Raw genomic sequence first — 21788 nt, forward strand, 5'->3', positions numbered from 1 at the left:
AGTCAAGGTTGCATGCAACCACACTCGTCGTACTTCTGGCCATATCATATTATAAGAGTGAATGTTATTCAATTATCTTGTCAATAGAAATGATAGAAATAAATAAACAAATTATGTACATTGCGATGAATGTATAATTGTTATTCGTAATATTTCGTGCACTTTTTCACGTGATGGTCTATTCGCAATCTTTTTTGTCGCGTGCTTGTTTTTATGAAAGGACTACTTCGAAAGTTCCAGTGATAGTGACACAACAAACAGTAAGTACTGCTTATTGAGTACATACATATAACTGTTAATGATTTATTATCAAGTTGATACTAGAGGATGTCTTAAGGTTGAATGGTATGAAATGAGTGATCATAATCGTTTGATAATATTTAGCATCATTTTTTAATTACTTTTGTAGTTTACTTCAACTCGAAAATTCAATGATTTTTTTTTTCTTTTTCTTGAAATACTGTTTTTCTCAATACATTTTAAAACTTTTCACATTTGAAGAAAATGCAAAACAAATCAATGGATTGTCTAATAGAATATTAGTTCCAATTGATACATGTAACAATGAAATTTTGTTAAGACGGTCACCAAATTCTTTTGTTTTATACATATTTATCAACTATTCTGTTTCTATGTTCGTATTTAAAAAAGATTTCACTGCTCTGCTGATGTTATATTAAGAACTGCACTTTCAATTACCAACACACCAAAAAACGAAGTCGTTGATCTCTTTTCTTATTTAAATTCAGTTATATGTAAACAGTTAACTCAAAGCCTTTCCAGGTTAAAAGGAAATCTAAAACAAATCTTTGACATCGCCCATTTACTGTTTCTGGATCTGAAGTCTGTCTGACATGATAAACAATGTTTAAATTTTTAAAAGTAAATTTCAAATATTTATATCTGGTATTTCAGTTCTGAAATGTATTGAATGACAAATACCGCCAACAATGTTAGTTTAAATTCCTTAATGAATTATTGGAAATCGTTTCTTAATTATTTATGTGTTACTTTTACTTTAATATGCATATTTATATTTGCTTTCCATATCGATATTTAACAGTGCTGTTCCTTAATTTCTCTTAGACTCTATTGGCCATAACGAAGAAAATATCTGATATGAAATCTTTAGTTTGCTATATTTTTTACCATGTGGCGTTCATGTTTTCATTATCAGGTTAGTAATTTTATTTAAATAAGTGTTGCACGGTTACTACAAGTACATATCTTAAATTTGTAACTTTTTTATTCATGTTTTTGTTGTTTTATTTTCTTTTATATATATATAGTTATTTTTTATAATTTGTGTATCTGTGGGTGTGTTCATGATATTTTTATACATTTCTAGTATTTCTTATGTCATACATGTTGTTATTGTTTTATCTTTATAATCATTATTGTTACTATAAGGAACAGTTTTAACACTATTTGCTTTCACATTAATATGTACACATTTTAGAAATTATAATGTGCTCCATAGACAACATGATTATTTTTTTAAACTGATAACAATAAGCGATGTGGTAATTTTCAAAGTTTTTTTTATGAATTTCGTGCATGAAAGTGTGACATAAGCCAGAATTAAATAACAAACAGAAACATCCAGAATGCAAATAAACTCATCATAGATACCAGGATTAAATTTTGCATTTACGCCAGATGCGAGTTTCGTCTACAAAAGACTCATCAGTTACCCTTGAATCTAAAAAAGTTAAAAACGCAAAAAAAAAGTACGAAGTTGAAGAGCATTGAGGACCAAAATTCCTAAACGTTTGCCAAATACAGCTAAAGTAATCTATTCCTGAGGTAATAAAGCCTTAGTATTTCAAAAATTCAAAATGTTTGTTAACAGTGTATTTATAAATATGACCATATCAAAGACAATTCATACCAGCACAGAAGTGCTGACTACTGGGCTTGTGATACCCTCGGGGAATTAAAACTCCACCAGCAGTGTCATCGACCTAGTAGTTGTAAATAAACTCATCATAGATACAAGGATTAAATTTTGTATTTACGCCAGACGCGCGTTTCGTCTACAAAAGACTCACCAATCCAAAAAAGTTAAAAAGGACAAATTAAGTACGAAGAAGATACAGTCTTCAACAATAAACAGATGTTAACAAATAATTCTGCACCATATAATCAGACATCAACAACAAATTCTTTATTTAAGAAAAAATAACAATACGATAAGATATTGATTTATACGGACAACCTATGACTAGTATCATAACTTGGGACTGACATATGAATATGTCAAGGCGTTCAAAAATTGTTGTAAAGTCTCAACCGATCTCCTCCTTTTCAATGTCGGTCAATGGACAAACAAAACGTACATAGAAGTACCAACATATAACAAAAATCCGTTTTGGGAAATCAAGTGAGCCTTAAATAACGATTGAACAGATAACACAAATCATAATAGATAAGAACCAGTAACAAACCATATCAAAGAATGATCGTTATGACTTGAAAGTAAGTCGAATAAGTGTGTTCGATAGGACAGTGATACTGAGCACATTCAATGATTTTACAATATTGAAGAGGGTGGATCTAGGATTTTGGAAATGGGACGGTTTTATTTTTAAAATATAAACATTTTTGAATGATCATATGCTAAAAATAAAAATAATTAATGTTCAAATCAGTGAAGGGGTCTTCAACATCCCCCTTGATCCGCCTCTGTTGAGGGAAAACCCCAAGGTTTTACTTTAATTTATTAATCAATAAGAGGAATAGTAACAAATACAATATTGTTCATAGCTCTCTTAAACAGTTAATTTTTAAAGTCTTTTCGAGGGTGATTTGAAACATTTGGGATATCTTGTATTTTTCATAATCATTCTAGGATTTTTTATATCGTTTAGAGTCGTTTTCTTTAAATTGCAAACCTCATTCAAAAACATTTAGTTTAATGAACTGTAATATACAAATGTATTATAAATAATATAATTACACGATAGCCTGATATGTCTTTTTGTGATAGTTGCTGTATAATTAGTTTTTCTAAAAAAAAGACAATTTAATCTATGTCACTATTAGACATTCACTTACTTCTCAATCATCTCTAAGAATCAATGCCAATGTCCCTTTGAAAGATATTTCGTCCTGTTTCAAGTGGGATCTTATCTGTCTTTATCAAACAACACTTTTGTTTTTAAAATCCGGTTCCTAATTAGCCCTAACATTTAAGTGAGATGTAACAGTTCGTCATTTTAAAAGGTGAAAATTAGATGTTATTATTTTATACATTAGAAAATTTATTCAATTTTAAATGAAAAAAAAAATCACTCTGTGCTATAAAAAAAACCACAGCTTAATAATGACACATTCCTTAACAAACAATTTTATTCTAAAAAATTTCTCAATACACCTATTGGCAGTTTGATATTGCATGGTTTGAAAACAGTTCCGATTCAGCAAAGTTGTCTCTATTTAAAGGCCTTCCATTTTTTTTGACAAACAATCTTACGATAAAAATTTATCGTGAGTTATACTGAAATGTGTATGACTTACGAGTAATTTTTTTTATGAAAAAAGCCACTGAACCTTGTATGATCATGTTTTCTTTTCAATACAATGCAATATAGGAATAAGCTTATATATTTATCTATTAAATGCAAAAAATAGTTTCAAATTATAAGAAAAATAATGACTGAACTGAAGTGTTACATGTACCTTCTAATTTTATTATAAATATACAAAGACAAAACAATTTTAATGTATAGACTAACATATTCGCGTAAAGTAATTAGATTGAATACACTGAACGAACTATACAAAATGATTGAAAAGATACATTTTATTTTGTGCAATATTGAGTAAACCGAGATAACTGGCCAAATTGGTTACATGTAAAGTCTGTATAACTAGATCCTAAACTGATTGTAACTTATCATAATAGTATAAATCTAATATTTTAAGGACCCTGGAGGATTATGATATTTAAGATTGTTTACTTTATCGCAACAAATTGAAATTAATATGGAATAGTGTATATAATTACTGCTATTAATTTCCATTTTCTTGTCGCACAACTTGTCAACCAATAAAAAATTGATGTGATAAATGAGTCGAAGTAAGATTAGGAGAGAGAAATTAGGAATTAACGTCATGGACCGACTTAATCTAAAATAGAGTACCTTAGAAATTTTAAATCGTTTTGAAAATTGATTTTTATTGACATTAACCTAGGCCACTGACTGCCGGAGGCTCATTGATCCGAAGAGACACATATGTCCATGTTTAATACATGCAATTATAAGTCAAAGATTGTAGACAATTGAAAAGCAGGTCACAGCTTGACCCCAGGTCTATCAGCATGCGTAATGGAAAGACGTGATGGCGAACCGCAGAAAATTCAGTAAAATTACACAGGAGACAAACATCAGATTTTCTCACTAATTTTACACCACCATAATTAAATCGAAACAACGTCTTGGGTATATACATATACAAAAGAAGATGTGGTATGATTGCCAGTGTTACAGGTATATATTTTCACTCGTAAGTTCTAAACACCAACTACTACCCCTCCTTTTATTTTTATCACCAAACCTAAGTTTGAATTGAAATTACTAAGTCTCCTGATCAAAAAGTCTAGATATTTCCAGGAAAACTTAAATCATGGAACGAATTTGAATTCAATAAAGCATTTCAATAAGTAGTAAACTTTTGACTGTATCTAACTTTTTACAATTTTTAGATGTGAGTTGTAGCAGTTATTCAAAGCAGATATCTGAGTATTTATTTACTGACTACGACACAGGACTCCGACCAGTATGTGACGGGATTACACAAGTAAATCTAACAATGGGCGTAGCTGTTAGACAACTGATAGGTTTGGTATGTTTTTTCATCATTTATACATCATGGTTTCTCATCATGTCAGTTTGTTTCCGATCTATGAGCTTGACTGTCCCTCTGGTATCTTTCGCCCTTCTTTTAGACTGTAACGATCAAGATGTGTAAGACTCTTTGTCGGTTCGTTAAACAATCTCATTTGATATTCTGGTCTTATTTTTAAAAGCACCAGAATTTATGCAAACCACGCGAAATAAAAGTATTTACAAAATATTAACAAAATCGAACGTTAAACAAATGAAAAACAACTGTTATAATCATGACTTAGTACAGATACTTGCGAACTTGACCAAGTATTTTGAAGTTAATAAGTCAATGAAACTGAAATTTGTGTTTTCAAAGTCAATTCATTTAACAACATTCATGCATTTGCTAAAAAAAAAGATATAGCAGACGTTTAGCGGATCGAGAATGAACAATTGTATTCTACTGCTCTTGAAGATCCGTGTAGAATACATTCTAAGTTTTACGAAATTTTATGAGAGCTACAACAATGATGTGAGGTCAGACCATAAAGAAATAGAAAATAACATTTCATACCATTTGGAATAGAACTTTTTGTTTCGAATCATTTTAATTTTTAAACGCCAATAATATCTTATATTTCTCTTTAAAAGGATGAACCAAATCAAGTAGTGAAGTTAAACTTATGGGTACGATTGGTAAGTTACAAATGTTTAATAAATACCTTATAGTTAGTAGTAGTAATTATAATAGGCAAAGGTTTCAAGTAATTTCACTGCCTATACTTTTTAGGCTTCACGAAGATGCGTGACAAATATAGAAAAGAGAAGAGTTGGCGTTAATGCCATTGAGACAATTTTCCACTAGAGACATAGAAGTTTCGACTATTGGTTCATCGTATGACCTTCAACAATGAACAAAACCAATATCACATAGCGAGCTATATTAGGACATGACACATGTAAGACAATATAGACAAAAGTAAAAAGAAGATATTTAAAAAACGTTTCACGTGCACATGGAGATAGGTGTCATACATGTACGTTTACTTTGTTCGTAGATAAACAAACCATGCAAGGAAATAATCACACATATTCCAACAACAAAATAATAATAGAAAACAATATAAAAACCGACTTAGTCAAACATTTAAAGAGAAAATATATGTATTACTTATTTATATATTGACAATAAGTCCACAAAAAAGCTATGCAATAAAAGATTCACACGAAATTAAGGCCCTGCCACAAAAAGTCCATATTTTTCTATCAGTTAGTAACGTTTTTGATGGTTTGCTAAAACGTAATTATGTATGCCATGTGACTATTTTAAAAGTAATGAATAAGAAGCTATCGTAATTTTACTGCCAATGATACAAATATTCAAAAAAGTCAATATGTATGTAATACTATGTCTTTATATAGTCAATGTCAATATCGGCTACAACTGATGTTATAAAACTTTCGACCTCGTTACTCAATATCATTATCGTGAATTAATTCAAATCAACTGTGATAACTAAGAAATACATTGTATGCATAATGTTCCTCTTTTAAGGAAGCGGGTATTTTCATGTCCCATTCACGATCGCAACTGTTACAATTTCTATTGTATCCTGCTTTTAAATCATGAATCTCAACTTAATTCTCTGGATCTAGTTTGTATTGGGATTGCATCTTATTGACTTATACACCTCATATCGTTATAGAATATATACCAGTTGATTTGCTTTTAAGACTTTATTATATAAAATTATATTGTTAGAACACAAAATTTTTAGCATAATAGATAGCTTGTTGTCATGTCAAGAAAGATTTTTGCATTTGGCTTAACATTCTAAAAATTATGGATTTTTCACTTACTAGTAAATTACATTTGTTTTTTTCACTTATGATATTTGCGGGAAATTAAGTTCTAATTAAAACTGGACACAAAGATGAAATTATACAAAAGCACAATTATAACTTATTGTTATAAACTTGTAGTTTTACGCGATCAATTTTGCCCAACTAGTTAATCAATAACATTTAAGTTTATGGTTCCTTTGTTCAATTATTACCTACAAATGCTGTGTTTTGTTTGAAATAAGTAAACACAATTTCTATTAGTTGTTGAATAGATATTTTAAATACTATAATATATCGGTTACTAGTTCTGTACACTGTCATGCGGTATATTGTATATTTCCATTATTGTTTATGATAATTGACATTAATCACTAAGTTTATTGAACCTAATGTTGTTAGGTTGATGCAAATATGCATAAATCCCAAGAGAATTCCTTAGTTGTCATGCACCTACTTCAATGCAATTTTAAATTTGTTTGTCGAATCTAACACTTCAAAGTTGTTTTATGATTAAAACAAGACATATCATGAACTCAATCTGTTTGTTTAAACGCAGAATTCAGTGGCTTTATACTTTATTTTTGTGTGTTTTGGAAATTTGATGATATTAAGTTAAATATATATAAAAAAAAATTCCAAAGAGATTACTTCACAAAATCATTTGAAATTTACCTTCAATAGAATAATACTATGACGACGAACATATTAATACAATGATTTAGATAAAATTTAAGCCCACACATAGTTATAACAAAACATTGAATGCTAAACTTGGCAATATGAATGAAAAAAAAACCACATACAGTACTGTTATTCCTTAATTCTAATGCAATTTGGATGTAACAACTTTTTTCATTGGCTAAAAGTTGCCGTCAAATCCACAGTTGACCAGGAGTAACTAAGGAGGGACCCGCCATTTTGAATTGATGAATCAACAAATGTTCGATTACTACAACCTCCAGTTTGTAAGTTTTCATTTGTATGACGTCATGTTTAGCCATGACGTCTTTGTGCCAAAATCGTTCATGAAGTTTCGCGGATTGTTTGTTATTTGACAAATTTAGACATTTTTTCAAGTTTTATTGATTTTTTCTTTTTGTAATGCATTAGAATCGGAATAACAGTACTGTAGTTGAAGAGTTGCCACCGTCAATTTTGATTTGACGGTCGCAATGAAATCTCCGTTTTACTGTCTCCGCTACGCGTCGCCAAATCTATTATATATTCTGGTTAAAAAAGGTCAAACACATCTAACGAATGGTAAGCAACTGTCATATTCCTGACTTGGTAAACACATTTCCGTATGTAAAAAAGAGTGGATTAAACCTGGTTGATTTTTTTTAGAAAAAAATTGTTTTAAGAACACATGATTTCAAAATGTATAAGTCTTCGTTTTAGTGTTAAGAGATCAACACAAGGGGAAATAGATAATTTCAAATAAAAATCGTCTTGTTTTTCATAGATTCTGGTACTGAGATGACCGTAAATGTCAATTCGAGGTATAGGTTAAAAAATAAGGCGAATGAAGCCGTGTCTGTTGTTTCTTCAATTTCTAGTTCTGGGGGAACGTAACCAGAAACGTTTGGACTGTTTTATGGAATGAGATTATCCACTTACTAATAATGAGTCAACGCCAGTCTTTATTGAACATTTATTTATATAAATCTGACCACATTTTATAAGAGCAAGTCATTATAATAAAAAACATCCATTATTTCAATTTTATTTCTTGTAAACAGTAACCTTTGAATATTATTTTTAGAAATGGAATGACTGTTTATTACAATGGAATGCTAGCGACTTCAATAATACCCAATATATTATTGTGCCGATCAAAAGGATATGGGTGCCAGATGTTACACTTTTTGACAGGTATTATCTTGTGGTCATCACCGTTCATAACACTACTTGTCATATATATTTTAACCGCCTTGGTAGTATATAGTAACAGAATGTTTGCATTTGCATTTGTTGTCTGCCTTGAGCCCAGTGCTTTACCTTAAAGAACAAGATTAAGGTTGTCAGCTCGGAATAGTATGCAATCTTGTCATATATATTAACTGTGTGTTGTTCTTAATATGAGAGAAAGAAGAAAAAAACTGTTAGATGTTCAATTGTCCACCCTTTCAAAATCGGATATATTTATATATAGAGATATCCATGTTATACTGAATGTCGTATATAAATCATGTTACAAAAACATCGCTGTAGATACCAAAGAGTCATTTATAACTCTTAAATCGAAGGAAATGACGATGTCACGTAACAAACCCCAGAAACACAACAAAAGACAAACGAGTCTATAAAACGCTTCATAAAAACTGTGGATTGTACACCATGAACAACACCAACAACTTAGCTTGATATCTGTTCGTTGAGATGGGTGCTTCACATGTGACACACGTCGCGTTTTAAAAAATACGTTACAAGTTTTCAAGTGAATATATTATGCATCACGCAGTGTTGACATTATTAAACATTTTAAACTTTGAGTCATGGACTATTGTTTGGGTATATGTGATAAATAAGCCAAATCAAAAAGAGACGTTCTTTTAAGTAAGCGGACGTGAATGAAGGACGTGATTTAGACTAATTACGTCTGATTACGGCTAAAATTCGGCATCTCAACAATGTAACACATACTACTGTAGTCGATTACATTAATGTCTTTCAATAAATATGAAATATATAAACACAAGAAGTTCATGTATGATTGCGGTAAGAATTAAAAGCGTACTTAAAGGAATTGAATATTTAAAAAGAGACATAAATTAGTCGAATGCGATTTATAGGGTTTTTACCTATGTCTTTTTTCTTTTATTTAAGTATCACCATAGAACTTTCAGGTATGAAGAGTTATAAAGCTATTGTCTATCAAGATGGAACAGTCTACTACAACTTCCCAACGCTTATTGAATCTATTTGTCCTATAGACGTTACCAGCTTTCCGTTTGATTCTCAGATGTGTCCTCTAGTCTTTGGTTCATGGGTATACCATGGGTTGCAGCTTGACATTCAGCCAAGAAACAATCCTGGTGATTTATCATCTATGAAGAAGAATGTTGAATGGATAATTTCAAATGTTGACGTTGAAAGACATGTTCTTAAATACGGATGCTGTCCAGAACCGTATCCAGATATTACATTTTATATTTACTTGCAACGTAAACCAGCATATTATGTAACAAACATAATTATACCGTCAGTGATAATTACCGTGCTGGCTATCCTTGGCTATTTTCTGCCGGTAGAATCTGGTGAAAAGGCATCTTTAGTCATCACAATCATGCTATCCTTGTCAGTTTTCCAGTTACTTGTAGCAGACAAGCTACCACCATCCGCTGACGCAACACCTTGGTTAAGTAAGTTATTCTAATGTTATCACCACAGTTTCATAATAACGGTTAAATACTGATGCAGTATAAGATAATCTTGAATTTCACCTAAAAATAGGGTATTTTCATATTTTTTATAGGTCCAGTCTAATTTTCATATAAAAAAAGAAGATGTGGTAGGTTTGCAAATGAGACAACTCTCAACAAGATACCAAAATCACACACAAATTAACAACTATAGGTCACCGTACGGCCTTCAATTTATGTCTTTGTTAGTCATATAGCTCTTCTCGTGTTTCTGCGCTTAAACATCCTTGGCTTTAAAATTGTTTTGTTCTGTGTTATCAAGCTGTTAGTTGTCAATATTGTTGGTTATTCATCTCTTTTTCAGTGTTTTTCTTCAATTTTATTCTCGGGATGTCTGCCGTTTCCACAATGATACAGGTAGCTGTTATCAATACTTATTACCGTGGTGAGAAGATTGTGTCAGCGTGGATGGCAAAGTATATTATAGTACCACTATGTTTCATTACAATGGTTCAGATTCCGGGATACAGTTCACCAAACTGTCGCCAAAAGGTAATTCAAGTTGATCAAAAGTACTGGACATGTTAAATTCATATTGAAATGCCGCCTGGTTAAATAATTTAGACAGAGACATTAAAGAGACATAAGCTGTCAAACTCATATTCACCGATTTGAATCAAATTCTCATATTTGATTGATAACAAACGTATACTCAAATTATAAAAAGTCTAAAAGAAGCGATTAACAATGCATGGAGTTGATAATTCATATCAGCATGTCATGTGCATTTTAGTCTAGACGCCATTTAATCGAGGTGACCTCCGAATACTGCCGACGGTACTAAGATAACTCGATATCAACATAAATATTAATATTAATAGATAGCAAACTCGTGCAATTGGATTTTTCTGGTCCGTTTGATTTCATATTATAGGTTTAAAATAAATTTTAATCGTCATTTTTACCTGTATGAGAATGAGGTTTTTTTTATCGCATGAGCCAATCAAATTGTTTACCTTTGTTACACATCAATAATGACAATATTTTCCTTTTAATAACCGAAAACAGAGAATTCATGCGTAAACCGTCTCTAGCTAAAGGGTTAAATTGGAGGTCATATGAATACGGTTTCAATTAATCTTTCTTATTTTGACAAAATTAAACCAAACTGTCTTCTAAAGTGAATTATTGTTACACAATTTCATTTTTAATTATGATTGAACCCCTAAAAAATCACATTTTCATTTTTTTTTTGCAGCTCGTTGATAATGCTCCTTAAGGTCAATGTATAGGTTTTTGTTATTATTAAAAATACGTACATGCCTGAATTTGGCGTGGATAAGCATGTTGTAGGATCCATGAATAGCACATCAACATTGTATGGTGATAATTCAATATAATAGAGAAATGGTTGATTTCCACTTTGCACTTTGAATTTAGTACATATATAATTGATAAGCAGATTAATTTCTTTTCTGATGTTTTGCAGAACAAAGTTGAAGATATTTTCGAGAAAGACAAAGAACCGACTAATACGGCTTTATGGAAGTGTTTTTCTGTTGCAATAGACAGACTTGGCATACTTTTATTTGTATTCACTGTAACTGTAGGATGTGGCTGTGTATTTGGACAAATAACATCATAACAATGTATGACAACAGGTCTTTTTTTTTTGATAATTCTAAGAATGTATATAGTTTTCATGACAATAAATATGTATCAATCAAAGAACGTCTGAACATGGTTCCATTGCAGGCGATGTGGGTTTTTTTATAAAAGAAGTTTCCAATACGTATGCTTTCGGAAAATAAAAGTAGCATTGCTAGCGTAAATGTATCTTAAGTGTGTTCGTAATAGTAGTCGTATGACTCGATGGTAAGAGTGGTACTAAGCATGAGGTTAAAACCTATGATATACTTTTGTGAATATCTCCTAAGACAACTCTTATAAGAATCTTAAGTACAACACGCAGGACTATACTTACAGTTGTTTTGTGAACCTGATCACTGTCTGTAATACAAATTGGTAATGTCCCGTAATTGTATATAAATATAAAATATGATTTAATCAAGTTTGATCTATATTAATGTGACGCAACACTATAGGTTCATCCAAAATTAACAGACTACCGAAAGATAGTCTGTGGCAGAGCAGATTTAGTAATGTGTTGTATGCCCTCTTCCTTCAATCCACAGCATACACTAAACTAAACCATCTCTTGTATAAGGAATTAAGTTATAAAAGTAAAGTATAACAAACACAGAATATGATATCGAGAAAATGTCTCGAAAACGTGCAATATTTTACTGCAGTAAATCCATTGCAATTAATGTTGCTGGGTAGTTGGTACAGAGACTAGTGCGGTTAAATGTAACACAGAAGACACATGTTCTCTCTAGGTAAGTGGGGCTAAAAAACGATATCGTCAGGAAGAAGCCTTGTATATTAAAATTAGAACATAAAAGTTACCAAATGATTTTGATGATTCCATTAGTATGTTATAGTGTGACACTCCATTCCAGTCACTTGTATCTATCAAGACAACTTTGTGGCTTACAACAAAGCATGCGTGTCAGTTGTTTCATCTTACGATAATCAGAAAATTGTTATGGTCTGCATAAAATTTTGGTGAGCAAAAGACAATTAACCGTGATTATGTTGTTTCAGTTTGTTATTCGCATACCTTATGCAGATCGTAAACGTTCTTTACCGCTCGGGTTCTCATATAATTAATTAGCTTAAGCAATCTTCACATTTGACTACTAGTTTTTTTTATTTTTTCTCATTAGTTGTTTGATATTATGAATAAAATACTTCAAAGCTCAGTTGTCTCTCAACAAAACCTAGGTAAAAGCCTGAGACCATAATTACATTTACCGGGCAATATCTACTGTACTGAATTGTCTGTGTCAAGACGCTTGAAAATGCAGACAGGTCCGTTTCAAAATGTTCTATTTTACACTACTTTCAAGTTGGAAGGCATAGTCTCTTATTAAGTAAATATATTTGTCAATTTGAACATCCCTGGGTTTTTTTTGTTGAGATTGAGTTGATTTATTCTTGATAAAAAAAAACTGTCTCAGTTTCTTTGTCTCGCCCAGTAATTTCTCCTTTAGTTACTCGATACTTAATGATGATTGTGTGGTGTGAATTTAAATTATGTTCTGAATAATTAAGGTTCAAATTCCTGCGTGTACAATTAACTAAATTACTTTCTGGTCACTTTGTCTCATTATTTTCAATACTGCACGTTGGTCTAATTCAGTATTTGCTGTCTGGACATTTAAAATGAATACGTATCTTTTTCTTTCTGTTTTTGTTTTGGAAATAGAAATAGACTGCACCAACCTTAAATGAATGTTACCTTAATGTAGCAGAGACCTGGATTTCTCACAGAAGTAAACACAACAATACCAAACAATGATACTAAGTTCTCATTGTACATTTTTTGTATCGATACTACCATTTTGCAAATTCTGTCAAAGTTATATTTCAAATTGGTCAGATATAAACTAAAAAATAAAATTTGAAACCCGAAGTATTTTAGTTAAATATTGAAGTACTTTTTGAAAGTAGAATGAAATTGGTACTACCTTTTAATTATAAAAATGTCTATTACCTTAATTAAGATCAGGTTATTAAGAGTTTTCAAATGTTTTAAATACTTAAAAGAACCAGCCTTGAAAAACCGAACAATAGAACAAAGCAGATTTTCAATAATTATCGAAATGAGTATCAAGCGTTATCAATAGGATGACTTTATTAAACATTGATGGTTGACCGTCATGGAATGTCGGTGTCACTAAAGACCAAATATATTATTTACTAAATACGATTCGATCTTTTTTTACTCGATTGTAATTTGAGATCACACCAATATTTTGGTGAGGTTCGTTTTGCTCACATTTAACCCGTTTATGTTGATGATATGTGGGTTTTTCTATCCGACTATCCTGTCTGGATATTGCGGACTTTCTACTTATTGTCTGGTTCTGATTCAGTTGACCGTTTAGCTTTTACTTTGTTTCTAGGAGTGTGATAAGGTGTATCTGGCCGTTCCAAGAACATAAGTGCTGTTGTAATTGCCTCTGGAGATGGCATCAATAGTGGCGATGTGTGAGGTGGTGTCCGGAGCAACTCGGGATCATCTAGGTCGAATCCCTCGTCATAGTCGATCCGACATCGCTTGCCTCTGTCTTTAGTTGGCTGGAGATAGTATTGGCGATGGCATGCCTTCCTGGGGTTGTACGGACTGATGACAGTGTCCGTCTTGATGAAAATGCCCTCAGGTTCCCCTTGATATTTTGTGGGTACTATCTCCCTGCTTCCCTCTCGTGCTGGTTTGGCTTCTGTCTGTTGGTTCTGGTCTACCTTGGTGGTGTGTGGTATGACCTCAGCCGATGTTGCAGCAGAGCTTTTTGCCTGCACCCACTGGTTGTAACGCTTGGCGTACCTTCTCCTGGTGGATGGTGGTTTACTGTTTTTCAGGACCGGCTTGGCTTTACTGGAGGATACCTCTTGTTCCTTAGCCTTGGTCCACGTCAACTGTACTGTCACCTGGTCAGTACTTGCCGAGAACTTCCAGGCAGGTTCTTTTCCAGTCAACTTCATGGCTGCTAACAAAGCATTCAATTCATCGGGGATTTCCATGATGATTGTCCAAAAAGTGAGTGAGTTGTGTTAAGCTGTGATCAGTACGAATACATCAAACCCGTTTATGTATTGTTTTGTGGTCTTATTCAACTTTACGTTGTCAATTTTGCAATGCCATAATCGGTTTCCCTTCCACTTGTATGTTTGTTTTAAATGTCACAACGTTATCTTCTAACTCTCTTTCACATAAATATGCACAAAATGTATAGGTCTTATTAAAAGCAACGTGCATTTACTCGACAACATACGTTATCCTTATTATTTTCTAGTTCATTAATTTTCTAATTACCTTTATTTGATTTCCTGTGAATTTTTTTTTTATCTATGCACCAGTATAAATTATATCAAACCATATCCCATATATTAAGCGTTGTTATATAACAATGTTCATGAATGTTTAAATTTATAAATAATTTAAACTGTCTATGACCTTGCCTACGATGATGGTTTTCCAAATGTTACCATTGAACAGACCATATATATACAATGCATACAATAGATAAAAAAATTAAAAAAATGTTTTGGAATTCCAGCGTGATTGATCCTGTTGCTACTACCTACATGTCTTTCGTCCCTAAATAAGTCACTCGTAGAGGTTTTGCATCAGAGAATGATTTAGATCATGTTGAAACACTCATCGTATTTTTGTATTTCTAGCTGTTTTTTGTACTACAAGCCCTGTGAAGAATGTCAGTGATGTGATATTTGCAGACTATGATAGCAGCTTAAGACCAGTATGTAATGGGACTACACAAGTTAATGCTACTCTAGGCATTGCACTGCGACAAGTTATAGAATTGGTATGTTATATAACAGGCTACTTCTGATAGTTTGTAGAGTAGTGTTAAATGAAGCCAAACAGACATCGAAAAAAAGTAAAATCACAGAAATACTGAGCTCTGAGGAAAAACGGAAAGTCCCTTATCAAAATTAATGGTAAAACACATCAAACGAAATGATAGCTTCAGACCGATTTCTAAAGCAAATCGATGCAGATTTCTAGGTTAAAATACACTTTCAATAAGCTAGTCAATCAAAGAGGAATAATAATCATTCATATCTCAACAGATTATACTTCGTTTGTGGTGTCCTTGTGTAATGTCGTAAATTCATGGCAGATGTCCGTTATTGATTTTCAGTTTACATGTTGTAATGCACTATTATATCGTTCATTTATGTATTTCTCTGTCCTCAATGTACTTACGTTTATTTAAAACTTGTACTGTATTCCTGCCACGCAGTGTTAGTATTTTAACGTATTCTTAACATTGCCATATAAGCAGGAGCTTTGGTTAGCTATAAAACCAGGTTCAACATAGTATTTTTTCTTAAAACGACCTGTACCTATTCCTAAATATGGCAAGTGTTAGCAAATATAGCCCGTTTCTATGTATGTTGTGTTTTTTCTTTACTTTTGTTGCAGTTCAGTTTTTTCTGTTTTCTATTGTTTTCCTATTCCAGTTGGTGTGTTTCCCTCGGTTTTAGTTTGTAACCCGGAGTTGTTTTCGCTTAATCGATTTATGACTATTGAACAGCGGTATACTACTATGGCTTTTATATATTATTGCAGTCTATTTTACTAAATTTACTAAAATATTGAGCAATAGAGCAGATCAAACAATCCATCAACACCCGACTTCCAAAACAATGATCAACAAACAAAAAGAGAATATAACAGAGAGCAAATAACAGAGATAGACTGACTTGGTATACTAAACATTAAACGTGGCTTACTCCCGTTTTATCTTATAATATCTGTAAAGATTATTCACTTGTTTTACAGGACGAGCCTAACCAAGTTATAAAGCTTAATTTATGGATACGTCTGGTATGTTTTGTTCTAACTATGAGCATTTCAAATCGTTTGGGCATGAATGGAAACATTTTTGGAAATCGGTTAACACTTTAACATGATAAATACTTTCACCCTTGTAAACTTAACAACAACACAATTCAATATTTGACCGATACATGGCTCTAGCATTTACACATGGCTGATTGTACTTATTAAATAAATAAAAGGAGGGATCGACAAAGTGTATATATAATTTAAGTATCACGTGCATCGCATGAAAATGAAATATATGGTATGGTATGTTGGCATCTTTGATGATAATTTTCTTCTTATTATTAAATATAAAAAGATGTGGTATGAATGCCAATGCCAACAGTTCTAAATCAAGTCATAATTTGTAAAAATAAACAATTATAGGTCAAAGCAATGAAATGCCATGAAAATAAAAACACATATTACTCCTAAGTTGAAATAATTCTTGTAAATTTTTGAATTATGTTCCATATTCATTATAAATGCAGTGTCGCTTTGATTAATAATAATATATGAATGTTTCAGAAATGGAATGATTGCCTTCTTCAATGGGATCCAAATGATTTCGATGGAATAACTAATATAATCGTACCTTATAAAAAGATATGGGTGCCCGACTTAACCCTTTATGACAGGTAAAATACAGTCCTAACTGAAAGTTTCACAGTCATGACGTAAATGCCTCTACAGCTTTACATACGGTACTATTTCAATGCAGTAAATGTTTTACCCATTTAATTCAAATGCAAGGGGCGATGTGATTTTCGTTGTCGGCTCAGTTGTATAAAAATATAGCATAGTACCTTATACCTACGATTATTTTACAATTTTCTTAGTGTATATTTATAAAATATATTCAATTAAACTCATACCTTTTGCAAACTTTATGCAAACGTTGCACTAACGAACGTGAAATTTCTCTATAAACTTGATGGCATTCCGTTTCGCGTGTCAGGATTGCACAAATAAAAACATCCCTTCTTTCATTTGACCAAGCCTGACAGCCCTTGGTGTGTTATACTTCAAGAACACTCTTTAAAAATGCATTATCTATTATAACATATTGCTTTTTAAATCAATGAACTAATTTTACAAAGTGTAGCACTATCAGATCAATATATTAAAATAAAAATACACAAAAATTTATATGAACAGATAAAACCTTTACATTGTTTGTATTTTTACCACTTACTATTATTTTGACTTTTGGGATTTTTATTTGAAATGCATGCACATGTGTACATAAAACAGGGTAAAATTTTATGATTATTTGTTTTGATGGAAAACACTGTCAACTTCCGTTTCAGTATTTCATCAGAGTTCTTTGGATTAGCAGATTTCAGACCAACTATTTACAATGATGGATCAGTATATTACAACTTCCCAACAGTTATTGAAGCCTTGTGTCCAATTGATGTTGCAAACTTCCCTTTCGATTCACAAAAATGTGAGTTGATTTTTGGTTCTTGGGCTTATCATGGATTTTCTCTAGACTTTTCTCCAAGATCAAGTGCTGTCGATTTATCATCAATGAAACAAAACGTTGAATGGGAGGTTCCGCAACTAACCGTAGAACGACACGTTGTTTATTATGGATGCTGCCCAGAACCATATCCAGATGTTACATTCTACTTTTATCTGAAAAGAAAACCAGCTTTCTACGTGACGAATATAATTATACCGTCGATTATGATTACGATATTAGTGGCCCTTGGATTTATACTTCCGGTTAGTTCCGGTGAGAAAGTATCGCTAGTGATAACCGTTATGTTAGCAATGTCTGTTTTCCAGCTTCTTGTAGCGGATAAACTTCCTCCGTCAGCTGAAGCAACACCATGGATCGGTTAGTATTGTATTATAGCCATGATAAAATATGTGTCATTTAAAAATACATATTTACGGTTTACATAACGAACACATGAAATATTTACATATATACAGAAAGTAAATAATTAATAATTTCGATAGGACTGTTTGGCTTTTGTTTAGCATTTTTAATTATTTAAATAGAGACGGAATATGAATTGTCGGGTTAGAACAAAAGCAATATCACGTATACATTATAAAATCAAAAGTTATGTATTTTTTTGGCAATTGAAATATAAAAAAAAAGAAATTTGTCTAAGAAAACTTACACGACGAATCTCGGAACTAGTTAACGGGTTTGTCTAAAGTAAGAGTGCTCGCGTGTTTTCTCTATATTAAAGCACAGGTCATCTTTCAACACGTATAGGTGGAATTAATAATGTCATCTGTTAAATATTAACCCTATTTATGTTTTGTTCAAGTGATTTTCTTCAACTTTATTCTTGGATTATCTGGCGTGTCAACCATACTCCAGGGAGTTGTAATCAATGTGTTCTATCGTGGTCAAAAAGACATTCCAAACTGGCTAATGAAGGGCGTGATAACACCCGCATGTCTTATAACGTTTGTTACTCTACCCGGCGTGGAAAGAACCAACTGCTGTGCGAAAAAGGTATTTCTTTTTTTTTCTCATTTGAATTGTATCATGGACAGGATAATGAATAATTGATTTTTAGCTTAGATTTCTAACGACCGTTGCCTTAATAGCTTTTGGCGGGAAAATAAATAAAAGGTCTTGGATCTAGACATTAGTATGATATTTCTCTTGCGATAATTTCGAAAGAATAATTGACAAAACTGTATTCTGATACAGTCAGGGAATAGTGGCTATTTTATTTCAAACAGTGAAAGAATTAAAAAGTAAGCTACGATCCTATATTAATACTGACTGTGGTTTTTTTTTTTATATCTTTTTAAAATATATTGATAGATTAAAAAAAAACTATCAAAAATAAACTTCATCCTCCGGATCGTTTTATATATTCGCCTGCAACTTTAATGTTACTCAAACCTTGTAAAGTTTCTTCAGACATTTGTAATTCGGGTGTTTTAACATCGGATGAACATGAGGGTATTCTGTAGTATCGTTGCCTCAGACATTTCTACACACGCGGTTTTCGTTTTTGACTGGTAACCGTATAATTATGCAGATATTATCGAGTGCAATTTACATTCTTGTCGCTTGTTAATATTTTTGATTTCATCAATAAATATTTATGAAAATAATTTTTAAGAACATAGAAAAATGAAATGAAAATATATAAAAATTTATCATGAGAAATATATAATAGCATATTAAAAAAACCGAAAAGTTGTGTTAACACATGCGGAAGAATATCTCAAGAACCTTTGCAACTAACGTGGGAAAATATGAATGCCTACTCAAATCTAACCAAAAGAGTGTCCACCATGCACTTGCACTGCACTGTCATTAGCATAGTAGAATAGAATGATATACAAATGGATGAAAATTATATATAACTGTCATACAAATATTAATTTAATTTATAAAAACAAACAAGAGTATACTGATAAAACATTATCATATCACTACAATATAATAGTTATTACGGTGAGGTAGAATTCCCTGTAATTTATAATTCATCATCCACACAGGAACTTGTATCGGAAAAAAAATATATCTATGGTACCTTAACCTAACTTTCGGGTATAAGAGATGTAATTTTTTTCTGAGACAAGCGACTGGGACTATCCACCAGAACATGCGGTCATTCGATGTTCAGTACTTCAGCACTTTGATTGTTGGCAATAGACGTCATTGTCAGTTAAAATTTACTATCTACTTTGCCTTTTTTTTTTGGCGTATTTGTAAGATTTATTTGTATGTGTGTTTGAATTTCTTAGATAGTTGTCAATTGTGTTGTATGTTGTCACAGTTTTGGCTACTGGAACAAATTTATCGTCACATCAACCTATTATGTCTGTTTGGGTTGCTCACCCAGTTTTGTCAATAAAACAAACGATACATCAATGCCATACAAGTGGGACGTTTAGCTAGCTATAAAACCAGATTAACCCCACCATTTTTCTTAAGAAAATGTCAATATCAAAATGAATACCTCATTTGTGTTGTTACTTATTCCATTGCTTGATAGGTGAGCGTTTTATTTTGTCACTTTTTGTGGACTCTCCCTTTTTTTTTTATTGGATTTGGAGTTTGATATTTTTGTTTTACCTTTTTGGCTATGCAAAGTTTTAAAATTAGTGTTTATTCTGCATTACAACACTAAAGAAGATATCGACAGACTGGACTGTTCAAACAAATCGAAACTAACAATAAGCAGTGACCCAAAATACTGCAAAATAGCTTTACCTTGTTTTTTTTTTATTTTTTAGGATGATGTCGAAAAAATGACTAAAGGAAAACTGGAAACAGAAACTTCTGACAATGCTACAATATGGAAATGTTTTTCAAACGCTATAGATAGACTTGGACTAGCAGCATTATCCTCGACCTTGATGATTGGTTGTATTGTTGTATTCGGAAACATCACAAACGCGGAGTCTGAATGAGGATTACAGAAACTTTTATATAAAACATGTATGCAATAACCTAACGTATATGATAAAATATATATGAGCTAGTGGCTTGGCCAGATAAACACGCCTCCGGGTGTGGATTTTCGTATGTTGAAGACCCATTGGTGGCCTTCGGCTTTTTTCTGCTGTTTTATCGGTTGTTGTCTCTTTGACACATTCAACATTCCTATTCTCAATTTTATATATAGATAGATAATTTTAAATGAATGATTATTTGGAATGTTTAAATCATTGTACAATGTACTTACTAATCATGTAATTGCAATGCTTATCGGATTGCATGTGTATATGAAAAATACTTCCAAGTAAGTTAAACGAATAATTAAAACACAAAGGCTCAAATGAAGATGTTTTTTGGGGGGCAATTTCATTTGTATGATACATATTAAAAGTTTATCGTTTAGGACCTTCATATTGAACTAACGTAAACCTAAATACATCACAATTCTTCAAGAGAGAGGCGTCAGAAGAATATCCAAACTGATAAGCCGAAAACAAACTGACAATACGATAACAAGAAAGGAAAAAAAAAACGATCAAAATAATTAAAAAAAATAATACATGTAGATAAGTATGCAAAACACATCTGAGAAAACTGCTTACTGAACAACACGAACCCCGTCATAAACTGAACCGATCTCATGTGCCTGATTAACGTGTTATATTTAATATTTTTTTGACGTTTACACATCATTAATGTTTATTTATATGATCCTTTATTTTGGTTCTTTCCATGAAATTGTTCACTTGGTAGTATCTTCAAATTTTCAAAGAGTTCAGTGTTTGGCCTGTATCATATGATGTTTAATTTGCTTATTTCCCTAATTGTATTTCAAGAAA

The 21788-nt window shown here is 31.8% G+C and overlaps 2 protein-coding genes across 3 annotated transcripts; both read left to right on the plus strand.

Annotated features, from left to right (window-relative positions):
* The first annotated feature begins 205 nt into the window (after positions 1-205).
* Positions 206-11703, plus strand: LOC139518373 (neuronal acetylcholine receptor subunit alpha-10-like). Of its 2 annotated transcripts, none has more exons than XM_071309928.1 (7): positions 206-260; positions 4709-4848; positions 5484-5528; positions 8440-8549; positions 9504-10039; positions 10404-10591; positions 11529-11703. In XM_071309928.1, the coding sequence occupies exons 2-7, from the start codon at positions 4816-4818 to the stop codon at positions 11682-11684; spliced, it is 1068 nt and encodes a 355-aa protein (XP_071166029.1). In that variant the 5' UTR covers positions 206-260; positions 4709-4815; the 3' UTR covers positions 11685-11703. The 2 variants fall into 2 exon arrangements, with proteins under 2 accessions (XP_071166029.1, XP_071166028.1); XM_071309927.1 differs by lacking the exon at positions 206-260 and adding an exon at positions 1076-1177.
* A 2987-nt stretch (positions 11704-14690) lies between these two features.
* LOC139518666 (neuronal acetylcholine receptor subunit alpha-10-like) lies at positions 14691-21296 on the plus strand. Its single transcript, XM_071310138.1, has 7 exons — positions 14691-14709; positions 15350-15492; positions 16476-16520; positions 17046-17155; positions 17828-18363; positions 18809-18999; positions 20745-21296. Exons 1-7 carry the CDS (start codon positions 14691-14693, stop codon positions 20919-20921), a joined length of 1221 nt encoding a protein of 406 aa, XP_071166239.1. The 3' UTR covers positions 20922-21296.
* Positions 21297-21788: the final 492 nt, after the last annotated feature.

The sequence above is a fragment of the Mytilus edulis genome, chromosome 4 (assembly GCF_963676685.1).
Source record: "Mytilus edulis chromosome 4, xbMytEdul2.2, whole genome shotgun sequence".
Classification (NCBI taxonomy): Eukaryota; Metazoa; Mollusca; class Bivalvia; order Mytilida; family Mytilidae; genus Mytilus; species Mytilus edulis.

Bases quoted from the DNA above. Each gene is read 5' to 3' on its own strand.
- LOC139518666 (XM_071310138.1), top strand. The intron at 15,493-16,475 runs GTATGTTATATA...CTTGTTTTACAG, and splicing joins TGCGACAAGTTATAGAATTG to GACGAGCCTAACCAAGTTAT. The intron at 16,521-17,045 runs GTATGTTTTGTT...TGAATGTTTCAG, and splicing joins TTAATTTATGGATACGTCTG to AAATGGAATGATTGCCTTCT.
- LOC139518373 (XM_071309927.1), top strand. From the start codon at position 1,120: ATGAAATCTTTAGTTTGCTATATTTTTTACCATGTGGCGTTCATGTTT. The intron at 1,178-4,708 runs GTTAGTAATTTT...TACAATTTTTAG, and splicing joins GTTCATGTTTTCATTATCAG to ATGTGAGTTGTAGCAGTTAT. The intron at 10,592-11,528 runs GTAATTCAAGTT...GATGTTTTGCAG, and splicing joins CACCAAACTGTCGCCAAAAG to AACAAAGTTGAAGATATTTT.